This window comes from Hemibagrus wyckioides, linkage group LG24, assembly GCF_019097595.1.
Source record: "Hemibagrus wyckioides isolate EC202008001 linkage group LG24, SWU_Hwy_1.0, whole genome shotgun sequence".
Classification (NCBI taxonomy): domain Eukaryota; kingdom Metazoa; phylum Chordata; class Actinopteri; order Siluriformes; family Bagridae; genus Hemibagrus; species Hemibagrus wyckioides.
The window spans coordinates 15175326-15188845 of NC_080733.1; the positions used below are offsets into that span (position 1 = coordinate 15175326).

General features: G+C 39.3%; 1 protein-coding gene across 2 annotated transcripts in view; it reads right to left on the reverse strand.

The window, feature by feature from the left end:
- The window catches only part of olfm2a (olfactomedin 2a), a 132632-nt gene that overhangs the window by 15677 nt on the left and 103435 nt on the right, over positions 1 to 13520 (reverse strand). For both annotated transcript variants that reach the window (XM_058378233.1, XM_058378231.1), the window contains exons 2-3: positions 11310 to 11459; positions 5393 to 5548 (exon numbers count right to left, since the gene is read on the reverse strand). In XM_058378233.1, the coding sequence (XP_058234216.1) occupies positions 5393 to 5548; positions 11310 to 11459 (306 nt within the window). The remainder of the gene's footprint in view (positions 1 to 5392; positions 5549 to 11309; positions 11460 to 13520) is intronic.

Genomic DNA, 13520 nt, shown 5'->3' on the forward strand with positions numbered 1-13520 from the left:
GTCAGGGCACACCCACTTGGGCCAAATATAGATTTAGCTCAAAATATTTTGAGCAATAAATGGATACATATACTGAAAATGGCACTGTATTAAACCCCTACTGTAAAGTAGGAACTGTGTAAACTGAGTAGTTTGTAAACTTGAACTTATATTTGCCCAAAACTACAATCAAAAATCAATCTGCAGTCAAGTTCAGATGTCTGCTGTGAAGGCTGGTGGATTTTAGTACTGCTTTTAGTACAATGTCATTGCATATTGTTATGAGTTCACTGCTCGCTGAGGCATGAGCCCTTACAACGCTGACACGTTTCAGATTGAAGAGCGTCCGTGCGGATTCTGCACATCTGTTGAAATGATGTCCTGACTACAGACTTATTTGGCTTCTGTCTTGGTAGAAAAATGTTTGTAGTTAGTAAGCCCTTGTGGAAAAATCCACATGTGGCATCTGTGACTTTGAGAAAAGGCTTGGGAGCAGATGGAGCAGTAGATCGGATTAATAATTAAAAACGAATGCGGATGTACAAAACAGCATGCAGTCAGAGTAGGCTTGCACTGGGAGAGAGGGAACTGTGTGTGCCGTTGGCCGTTTGACTGGGTAGTGTGGCAGAGCTTCTGGCAAAACAACATGGCCATGTCAAATCCAGCAATTTTCATTGTAAATTGTCTTTCTTCAGCGTGGTGTTACAACCCATTACTGTTAAAGGCTTCTGTCCGATCTGTTCTTCAGCTTCATGCTCAAGTCTCTACGCTAAATTACCCAGCAGTTATGAGTAGTTTGGTGGATGGTTTAATCAATGCAACCTCTTTCCAACTGAGAATCAAGCTTGTACCTTGTTCTTTTTTTCTTTTTTTTTTACTTTAGCTCACCAGTGGGCAATAGTTCAAGTTCAAATTGTACAAAAATCCTTCATGTTGTTGCAATTTGATTCATATATCCATAGTTTGACCAGCAAGTCATCTTGTGCTAGACCTTTCCCAACCACTATCAAACTTAACATTCTGTGTTGGTGGTAGTTCAAATGTTTAAGGCTCTGGCTTGTTGATTGGAAGATCATGTTTCAAGCACCAGCACTGCCAATATGCCACCATTGGACCCTTGAGCAAGGCCCCTAAGCCTTCAGCTCCAGGGGTGCTGCATCATGGCTGACCCTGTGCTCTGACCCAAGGATGGGATATGCAAAAAACGAATTTCACTGTGCAGTAATGTATATGTGACAAATAAAGGCTTAACTTAACTTAACTGCCTTAGCATATGGGATGCAGCAGGCCCAAAGCCTATCCTGGGAATCTACCCTGGATAGTAAACCAGTCCATTACTTACAGAGTCATACCATGGGTTAATTCATAGACAATCCATCTACTGGAAAAACCCTGTGAACACTCTGTACAGACAGTAACCCAATCTCAGAAACCAGTAACCTCAGACCTGCTGCATGACTGTGAACCCAGAACATGATGTAGTAAATTGAACCAAATATTTCACTTGGTCCATAATTGAAATGTCATCATACCTAGTTTAAGCTGTTACCAAGTCCACACCTCTGGTTTCAGAAGGAGGACAGATTTCCTGGTCTGCACCTGGGTTCAACAACATCTCGCAAACAAACATCAAACTGTAGGGGTAAACATCCTTGCCAGTTGGGAAAAAATATGCGAAAGTGCAAGAACATCTGAGGACACTGTTACAAATGTCCGCAATTACTTGGCATGTTGTAGAAATAAGTGGAGCATCAGTGATGATTTCTCTAATCAGTGATTAGTGGCACTCAGTGAACTCAAGATGATCACTTTCCATCCTTACTTTTTCACTGCACTCAAAATCTCTCTTTCCTGTCTTTTTCCGCTCCAGTTCAGAGTGGTGCCAGCTTTGCAGAAGTGATCTCCAGTGATCCTCTGATTTGACCTTTTTTGATCAGAATACATCTGCTAACTCAGCTGCACATTATTCCTCTTTTAAATTGCTAGGACTGCTCTCTTCATTTCAAGCTCCATCAGCTCTTTCAGTCGAGGTGTGAGTAAGGGAAATGTAGAGCACCATCATGGTCTTAGCTAAGAGGTGGTCAGGCCATTGGAGTGAGACACAAGGCCACCTCAGAAAGAAAATATTGCTGCTGTTGTTGTCAGAGATCTCAAATGATGCAAAACTAAACAACTTGTTCAATGTCGCTGTGGAATAATGGAATGTCCACTTTAACATATCTTTACATCCTAACAAATTTTTTGTTATTTATTGCCCACTGGTGAGCATTGTCATCAAGTGGAATACCCCACATTGGACAAGCACATATAGCTAGCTAACAGTAATGTGAAACTATTCTTTGGACCAACTAACCACAAAAAAATAAAAAAATAAACAGGTGAGCAATCAGTGTTTAAACAATATTAATTATTTGGAGGCCTAACAATTGATTTCTTTAGGTCCTTATAAGCTACAGTTAGCTAAAGATGTCGACTTGCTAGCATACTTCATAAGATGTAGCCTAATGTTATGTTCATGATGCCTTTTTAGTTGCTGGTTAGCTGTGTGGCTTTTTTGTCCATTAGGACTCCTTCTCTGGCCATACACAGATAAAAAGATGTCATTGTCATTTTTTATCATTTCTATAAAAATATGTCATTTCTATAGATGTAGATTAGCCACCCACATAAAGTTTTTGGGTCCATTATGGCTACCCTATTGTAAAAAGTCTTGCTGGTGCCAAAGCTCACACATCATGAACAGGATTAGGCATATAAAAGGGAATGAGGAATCAGGTTTGTATAGGTACTATTGCTAGCCACAGGAAGTGTGGCTGCTTCTTCCTTGTTAAGGTTCGTTGTAAATCCGGTGATGGAGCACCTCTCAGACCAGCGGCGCTGCATCATAAATCTCATTTTCCCGTTTTGAGTCATGAAAATTTGGTCTCATTAATCTGCCGGCCTGCCACAGGCGACTTTGAGCTCCCCACATTCATCAGTTGCTCGTGGTAAAATAAAGCCTGCCTTCTGCAGAGCAGCCCTTTGAACCAACGCGCAGCACCACAGCAAGGCTTCCCTCAAAAACTGACTTTATTCTTTATTCATTGAAAATTTATTGATAGATGAACTGCAATTTTGAGGACATGTTTTGAATAATTCTCTTTGGAATGATGGTGAGAGAGGTGGAGTGACATGATTGAGTTTAGACTCATAGATGACTGGACCCCTGAGGCAGACATACTATCCCAGGCTCTCCTCCTATCATTAGGCAATGAAAGACTTGGTCGGAATATTAAAGCCTGCTTTAGCATAAGCGCTAGAGCTCAGACTAATCTCGGATCCTGGAGGATGAGTGGGTCACAGAATGCGACACGGTTTTAAGGAGATGAAAAAGTGCACTAATCACAGGCCCTTCTTAGTCTTTGGGAGATAAGTGGGGCATAACCGTTAATATGTGTGGTGTGGTTTATCAGTAGAAAGGATGGCGCAGCAGAGAAAGGCTTTTATCCACACAAACACAAACACAAACTCAACTCACAAAAAGAAAAACATAAATCTCGCTTTAGGTCCTTATTTAAATTCCTTTGAAATCCCTCGAAGGACCAGTGCCCAAGGGCTTGATTAAACACAGAAATCAGTTGTGTAGGACATTACAACCCAGATTGTGCGACGCTGCTGTTTTTGATGTATCTCTCTAAAGAGCTGTGTATACAGTACACCAGAACGACTCAGTGCCTGAGTTCTTGCCCGGTTTGGACTTTCAAACCATCAGCTAGTCACCAAACTTGAGCTCAGGGACGTTTTCAGTTGTTATCAAACCTGAGCTTAGGGATGTTTTCCATTTGAGGTTCAGTTCAGGTTCTTTAGGAATGCTGAGCTGTTCTTGTCCAAAATGATTTACGATCTAATATCAGTAGATTTGCACAGTAAGATCGCACATCTTAACATACAATATTTACAGCACTCAGTTTATCACCATGCTGATCCTGTTATTCTGTTTTTACTTTCTTTTTACTGCCCCGTGTATTCATTACACTGTCATTCTACTAACCCTGTAGTTCCTGCAAATATTCCTCCAACACTACACTGTTTTTATATCTGTGAATCGTATTCCGCTATAAAGGCTCTGAAGACTGCGACAGTGGCAGCGTGTTGTGAAAACCCTGTCTCAGACACTTCTACTGAAGAAACATCTGACATCCTTCAGAGGCGGAAACTAGACGCAGGTCATTTATATAATCTGAATGGGTGTGAATGGCTAGCCCAGAAAATCAATCATGTGCATAAAAATTGGCACAAGATTTTTACTTAATACACCGACCCGGAGTTTTTCAACCTCTGAAAGTCCGGGTTTGTTATTCATATTAGTTATTCATCTTAAAGTATTTTATGCAGTAATATATTCAGAAAAGACAGAAGGAAAGGTCTGGAACAAGAGGAAGAAGAAGAGGAAGTCTAGACCCGCTGAAACCTCCTGAGAGTTTCAATTTAAAAAAGGAAGTTAGATGAGATACAATCACAGCATGTTGTAGGCAGGTCGGTGTTTCAGGCATATTTGAATGAATAATTTGTTTCTAGAAAGATCTCAGGATGTAATTTGTATCAAAATGCATTTACATGGAGGGTTTTTTTTGTGGGTGTCATGCTATCGTGTTATGCTAGCGCGATTCTGGTGGGCTTCCAAATACCTGAGTGACTCATCAGGGTGGAAATAGAGATGCACCAACTCAAGATGTCTGACTCATTTCTGTTTTCGGTGTGTTTATAGTCAAACTAAAAACGTATGTCTTTCACTGGAGGGTCAGTAATGTTGTTCTGGATGCTAGCTTTAAAAATACAGAAAAACACGTTACAGTATAACAGATGCAACGGATCAGTGGTGTAACTCCATGAAGATCCGTAAAGTAATGGACGACGAGTCGAATGCTAGCTAGCAGGCACAAATGCTATGGTCGTAAGCTCTTCCCAGCACACAGGAGTAAAATCTAGCAGCGTATTAGCATTCATGGGTTTCAAAATCAAAGTATAAACAAGCTGTTGTGATTTTTCCAGGCCACTAGTGTGGTTTCTGAATAACATCTAAAGGAAAAAGTGTTTAGAGAAGATGAACGAATGAATTAGCACCGAATTCGATTTCAGCCACTAGAATGAAAATCTCATATCGGCTGTACAAAGTATATTTCTGTATTTTTAATACACAACAATAAAACTGTAGCAATATCCTACTGGATATTACTTTAGCTTCTCTTATTTTAAACAAACAATTTGCTGCCGTTTGTATTTTTCCGTGCCAGACTCCTTCCATCTTATTTCAATTCCTGGGCCAAACCTGTGATACTGGAGACTCTGTATTTCATCTCTCTGTAAATATGGATATGGATCCAGAGTCTCAGTGTATATATGAATGAGATTACAATAAATATGGACTTGATACCTGAAAGCTCTTGGGGTTGAGGCTGCGTGGGTTCTCTGAAGCCGTCTTCAATTTGCCGTCCACTGTTTTCATCAAGTTCTCCGTGTCCCTGACGTACTGTAAATCCCGGTAGGTCCTTAAATCCAGCACTTCCATAGACTGGGTAATGTTCTGGACCTGTCAATCACATACACACACATATACACACATACTGAGGTCACTGCAAGTTAAGCCCAGTAAGTTTGTTTTGGTCTGAAGGGATCACACGGCCTCAAGAGCTTTCAGGCACTAAAAAATGTCTCTACATCAGCTCTACACACACACACACACACAGTATGGAGTGTTATTATAAAAGGAGCTAGTAGAAGTTGTTTCATTCTGAAGGCATTCTCGAGATCTCGTGCTGAGAGGGACTGACCCCAGGTGTCCTCATTAGTGTTTGTTTCATAAGACGGAGGTGTTCGAGCCTCACAGCTGCTGCCTAAGCCCCCTACACACGAACACACACTTTATCCAATTTCATTGTGTGCATGCGTGTGTTTGTGTGTGTATTAGTTTCCGAACCTGCTAACACTCACACGTTTGGTGTATGAGCTCTACACTATAACACCACAGTCACAATAAGTCAAAACTATAAGTATCTTAAAACTATAGCATGAATCTGGACTGATCGTCACAACATTTTTCTGAACTCTCCGACATTTTCTTGCCCCGCCCGCCTCCTCCTTCTTTCTCCCATCTCCCATTAGTAATCTTCCGGCTGGTGCTCTCATCTCCGCTCGACTTTCCCGTTTGAAAGATGTGCTAATGCGCCACGCTCGCGTTCTGTCAGGGCAAATGGAGACCGTCTGGAGTTCATTAATGTGCAATAAAATCTAAATGTAGCTTTGACTTCACTAACAGTAGACACATACTGTATATAGTTAACATTAATTAGTTAGTCATATTTCTTTCCAGATGCTGGTGGAAAATGTGCAAAAAAAACATCTTTTTCTGAAGAATATCAACTGAAAGTTAGGAAAAGAAGAATTCTTTATTATATTATACATTACAGTACAGTGGAATTCTTAGGAAGTTGGGGTCAGAGGACAGGGGCAGCTATGGTATAGTGCCCCGGGAGCAGAAACGGGTTAAAGGTTCAATTGCACAGAAGTGCCAGCTTGACCGATCTTCCAATCAACAAACCAGAGCCTTAAACACTTATGCTATCAACACCCCCCCAGAGACTAGACAGGAACAGAATGAAGGGATCACTGATTTAAAATTCATGTGGAATATTTATGTAATATTTCAGATTATTGGGTTCATATTTCTGTCTTATTCTGTATGATCGCTCGATTTACTGTCTGAACAAGTGATCCTGATGTTCATATGGGTTTCATCTGGGTTCACTGGTTTCCTCCCACCTTCCAAATATGAAAAACATGCCGTTAGGTGGACGTATATGCTAAATTGGCCCTGTGTATGAATGTGTGTTTGTGTGATAGATTAGTGTCAGTCATTTTCATAATTTTCTGACACAACATAGAGGCTGGAAACATCTCAGGAATCCAAGAACACTCATTTTGAAGATTTACTGAAGTGAATAAATACATTTTGAAATTTGGTAGACGCCCTTATCTGGAGCGACTTACATTTTATATGACTGAGCATTTGATGGTTAAGGGCCTTGCTCAGGGGCCCAGCAGTGGCAGCTTGGTGGACCTGGAATCTGAACAACCTTCCAATCAGAACCCGTGTGGGCAATCCCCACTGGATTTCAAATCCATTTTTTCTTACAAAACATTCAAAAATACAGTAAAAACATATATATAATAAAAATTCTCACAAGTCTGTACATGTAGTTGCTATGTGATGTAAGTACAACTAAGTGAGCAGCTAACTCATTAATTTAAAAATATACAAGGTCTACCGTGACCCTGACAAGGACATGATGCATGAATGGAAAACTGTTTTAAACAGTGCTACAGGATAATTTACTGGAGGCTTAACAAAACATTTACTGCTTATGTAATACAAAAAGCGCTTTAAGATACGGTTTATTTGAGCAGCAGCTGAGGAAAAAAGAAAATGTCAGCTATTTGGAGACAAGTCAGCATCCTGGTTTTAGTGATCAATAAATCAGTAATATATCCAGTATGCATATATCCAGCATGGCAGGTTTTAGGGAATCTCATTGTACATGTGCTAGACAGGATTTTATTGGCTCACAGAGCGTGATTAAGTGTGTATAGTTAATGGGTACCAGTTTGAAAACGAGGTGGATTCCGGTGCTCATTGATTTCTCTTGCTTATACACCATCTTGTTCCAGCTCCCATGGCAAAACCATTCAACCTGAACACGATAACAATATCTAGATACACTGGACCCCCGTCTGCCTCTTTTCCTTCTCTCTCCCTGTCAATCTGAGTAGCTAGCTGCCTGTATCAATGCTCTCACATGACGTATTTGCAGCATGTGTGGAATGTTAATGCCGGCAGTTCGGAGAGGAAGCGTGTGACCACAGTCTGGCTACACAAAAAGAAATATAGACTTGAAGATGGAGGGATAAAGCAGTAGGGATGAAAATGTTGATGGAGTAGAAAATCAGATAGGTGAGGCAGGAGAGAGATGGATTATGAGATAACAGGGCAGAGGTTAATATTCATTCACAGAGGCGCCCCATTGATTAAACTGCAGATCTGTTGAGTCAATAACACGCCTCTTCCTTAGCATCTCCTTTCTTTTTCCTCAATTCCTCCGATTTCACACTCCCTTCATTCTTCCTCCTTCTGCTATCTCAGGTCCCTTTGCATGGCACATAATAAGCAGCCTCGGGCGTAATCCCGTATAGATTCCTTTCCCTCAGCACAAACACCATTGTGTCCTCATTAGTGTTGAGATTCACTGTTGTGGTCAGTACACGATTGTCCTTCGATGCAATTTATGTGTGTGTGTGTGTGTGTGTGAGAGAGAGAAAGAGAGAGAGAGAGAGAGAGAGAGAGAGAGGGAGTGCAAAAATGATGCAAACATTGAAAACATTAATATAGGTAAATTTATTTAATATTATTATAAAATAAATATATTACACTATTAAGCCTATATTCATTTCAAATGTGATTATTTAGCTCATCTTTAGCAGCTATATCTCGAAAAAAATAAGAGCTATCTAGTAATAAAATGGAAAAATATTTAAGTAATAGATTGATTGGTTTATTGATTGATTGATTTACTCATTTATTCATTATCTTCATTATCTTATATCTTCAGTTTATACTGGTTAGGGTCACAGTGGAGATGGAGCTTATGCCTTCACAGTGGAGATGGAGCCTTCTATGGGAAGACTGGATGTGAAATGGGACACCAGTCCATCACAGAGCACAACACACACACACACACACACACACCTCATTCATGTTTGTTTGTTTTTATTTTAATGTAGAATAAAAATGAACGTGGAAAGTAAACATGGAAGGGACATATCTCAAAGCCATTAACCTGAGCTCAGGATCAAACTTGGAACCCTGGAGATATGAGAGAGCAATTCCATTCACTGAACCATTATGATGCCCCAAATGAAAACACTGCAAGGTTGAAATTATGTAAATAACTACATAGACATTTACATAATGAAATGTTTCTTTATATTAATCTCATCATGACAAATATTAGATAAGTTCTTCTAAATTTAAGTCATTCCCCCCATACACAAACACACTGATCAACTAACCAGCCTAACATTTAAATCGTCTAACACTGTACTGTTACACATAACTGTATCTGTATCTCTTTAGAGCTGTGTCTCAGTATATGAAAGTGTTTTTCTATGGTTTGTAAAGATCTGTGGCAGAACCATGGTTTTATTTTGGAGCTCAGTAAAGCACTTGTTAGATCAGGTTACTGGAGCAAACACTGATGGGATCTAATAGAAAATCTAATAGTGCTTCCCCTTTTAGTATCATGTGGTAATGACCTTAATCTGTGTTCTGAGAGCAGGGTTGCCAGGTTGAGCATATAATGGCCATGTTTTTCAGATATACAGTGCAAATCTGAAATATGTGCCATGGGGAAAATAAATAAATAAATAAATAAATAACCTTTTTAGTGTGTGTTATAGTTGAAGTAGGAATTTTGCTGAAACCTGGCAACCCTCCACACAATCTTCTGAAATATGCAATTTAGCACTTTATATAAAAATAAATATTTATAAACATTTTTTTTTTTTTTTTGGTTTCTTTTGTCTTTTGAGATCATTTGTTAAAGAAATCTGAGGGGAAAAATGTTAAACATATTTAACTATTTGAGTAATTGAGATTAACTAATTGAGATTCAAACATTAACTTTGAATCTTTTCTATCTCTGATGCTAACATGCTAAGAAGTAACCTACAGTCAGATTTTAGACATGTAGTCTTTGTATAAATAATAATAATCATGAATCTGAGGTAAAAGTGTACATTCTTGCCTATTTTGTCTTGTTTCTGCTTGTTATTTGCCAAGCAATAATCTGTTTTTTTAGTATCTTTGATGCTAAGATGCTAAAAAAAGTCCACACAGTGATATTTTAGTCATGGCGTCTTGTTTTTGTAATTTTTTTTAACACATCTGAAAGAAACATTAATATTCTTAACAAATCTGTCTTGTTTCCACGGTGTTTCTGCCTTTTTATTGCCCTTTATAATCCAAGCCTTCACGGCTACATGCTAGCTAGCTAAACTATAAAGCTCTGTCATTAGTTCTCTTTCCTGTGCAGCGTCCATATTTTCCTGTTGCTTAGCAACAGTGTTCTCATGACTTTGAAATCATGAGTGTTGAGCTTGTTGTGTTCACCGGCAAGAAAGACATTTGTGAAATTCGTGTGTGTGTGTGTGTGTGTGCATGTGTGTGTGTGTTCTCAGAGCATTAGAGACACTGTGTAAATGTGTGTGTGTGTGTGAGTGAGTGTGCATGTGCTCCATTTCCTGCTTTCTGGATTATTTTTAACTTTTTTTATTATATTTCTCTCCTACTCTTAGTCAGATGGGGACAACGAGAAAAAAGAATTCAAGGGGAAGACTAAATGAATCCAATTTCACAGCAGTATTTAGGACATGCCCTCTTTGAGAAGCACACCTACCTCATGTACTCTCTCAAACTTTCTCAAATGGAGAACATGAGAATTAATGGAGAACTAATCGTCCAGCCCGGTGGACTAATGAGGATAACTAATTGAGCGTGTGTGTAGGTTTGTAGGTGAACTGTGTTATGGATTAAAATGTGTGTGTGTGTGTGTTAATAATGTTTTAATTAACGGTTATAGGATGCACGATTTAAGGATGTATCCAGTGACACAATGACAAATAGATTTAGAGACTATGTAATTGGAATAAAGTAATAAACATGCTTATAGGAAAATAATCGCCGGTTTCCATGGAGATATCGGCTTTTCCTCCTTGTCATGTTATTCCATCACAATTTGCCAGTTATTAACTTAGTTTTCTTTAAAAAAAAAAAAAAAAAAGCATGTCATACTTTTTATATTTCTAGTTTCCCAGATCTTGTCCCAGTTTTGTAAAGTTATGAATGTCTTAACTCCAGAGAGAGAAAAAGTGAGAGAGAGAGAGAGAGAGAGAGAGAGAGAGAGTTGAAAGTAATGCTCGCTTTAGTGATCATCATGGTGCTCTGATGCTTTTAGGAAACACAACATGCTCCGTAACATAAGTCTAAAACTATTATAACATACATGGTGATGTTTTGTTATGTGTTCACAACACTGTTATATTGCTATATCATTGGATCGTTGATTAGTTTCGTTTAAAGGCATGTCTCTAAGTGTTAAGTGTGACATTTTCCTACAGATTAGTTGTAGTAGTAGCTCCTGACAGTCAATCTGTATGTGTATGCGTGTAGGTGTAGTCTGTTGATTTAGCACGTGTCAGTGAGCGATGGCTGGTCGTGTAGCATGTTAGAAATCACACACCTTCTCCATGAGTTGGCGGAGCTGCCGGCTGCGTGGGTCTCGGTTACACATGTTCTGGGCCGGAGCCACCACCGTGCAGATACACTTCCCATCTGCATCCTGCGCTGAGCTGTAGATCTGCCAGCCTTCCTCCGGGCTTGGGTACAAGGCCTAGAGAGAGAGAGATGGAAAGAAGAGATTGTAATCAAAAGCGCAAAGGGAAATAGAAAGTAAGGGGAAAGGGATGAAGTAAGGATGCATCTGTTTGTGAGCGGCATTGCTGCTAATCAGTTTGGACACCAGGTAGAAAGGGAGATGCTTGGAATCGATGGAGCTGCTCTCTTCATGGAGAGTGTGTGAGAAAGGATGCATCTCTTTTAGTCCTATTACAAATGCTTGCCAGAAAACACACACACACACACGACTATACATGACAGAAATGCGAAGAGAATAAAAGAGATTGAAAGGAAGCATCAGACTCTCTCCCTCTCTCTCCCTCTACTCAGTAGCACTACCTCGCTCACCCCAACTCTTTCTCCCCACATTGGATTAAAATGTCTGGGTGGACAGGATGCTATGTGATAAGGGTGTAAACTAGCTACCTCCCTGTGTGCTAGCACAGCTTTCTGTCACATCTTATTACCACCACAACCCCCCCCTCCACTCCACTCCACTCCCCCCGCTCCTCCCCAACCTTCTTCTGCTTCTCTCTGGCTCTCTCTTTCTTTCTCCATCATTTTCCTTCCCTTGCTCTCGCCTCCTTCCATTTTCGCCTTCGCCCCACAATTTCTGCTATCGTTTATTATCTCTGTGTCCTCTTCTAACCCTTGCTATCTTCATTCTTTCTCCATTTCCCTCCCCTGTGGCTTTGCCCTACTCATCTATTCAAGAGCATTTTCATCTGTGCACTCCGGGGTCCCTATTTTCAGCACCAAGTTCTCCACCCCCCAAAATAAACTTCACCTAAAATGACACGAAAACTTAACAATCTAAAAATACAAAGTATGTGGGTTCAGTATCCTATTAGATGCGCGCACACACACACACACACACACACACACACAATACAGGACTATTTATCTTTTTCTATTTAAGGTTCCTGCAGTGCTTCAGGCTATGCTAGACACTTCCTCTTTGGTTCTTTATTTCCAGACTCCCCTGGGTGTGGCCATGCAGGGGACAGAGGGTGGCAGCTGCCACCCTTGAAACAAGCCTCACCCCACCAACTGCCCAGGTGATATAAATCACCATTGGTGCATTGTAGGTATTTTGACCAAATTCCTTAAATACACAGACAAAATAACTCCAGAATGTTTAGTCCTGTTAGAGGAACCTTTAAAGGTTATATCCAGAACCTCATCTCTGAGTTTCAAGTAAAAATGCATCAGGAAGCGAAGTAACCACTGTCAAAGAACCGTTGAGGAACGTGTGTTAGGAATTACAGAGCAGATATGAAACCAATAAATGTTTAACATTCGTCCAGTAGTGCTGCTAAAGTCTTGATTCTGATTGGTCAGAAGGTGCTGATTAATGACAACATGAATAAGGACTTTTGGATAGACAGATTTTTAAAAAAAGTGAAATGAAATGATATGATATGATATGATATGATATGATATGATATGATATGATATGATATGATATGACATGACATGACATGACATGACATGACATGATATGATATGATATATGATATGATATGATATATATGATATGATATGATATGATATGATATATTATATGGTGTGATATAATATGATGATATGATACGATATATTATGATGATATAATATATATGATGTGATGTGATATGATATGATGCAATATAACATGATGATATGATACGATATGATATGATATATAATGCAATATATAATATCATGATATAATATGATATGATATGATATGATATGATATGATATGATATGATATGATATGATATGGTTTTCTGTGCAGAAAAGTTAATGGGCGGACTCTCCAGTGTCTAATGTAGGAGGAGTTTATGCTTTGTGAATTAAAACAAGCCATGTTTTTGTCTTATTAACTTTAATAGAATGAAAAATGAGGCTGAAGAGGGAACAACTGGTTCTCGCTTATTATAATAACATGTTATAACGTAAGTAATAACAGGAGATAATGTGTTCTGTGGCATTTCACAATTGTGAATGGAACTATAAATGGATAAAAAGTATGAAATATCAAGTAAAGATATAAAAGGAAGGAAACATTTGG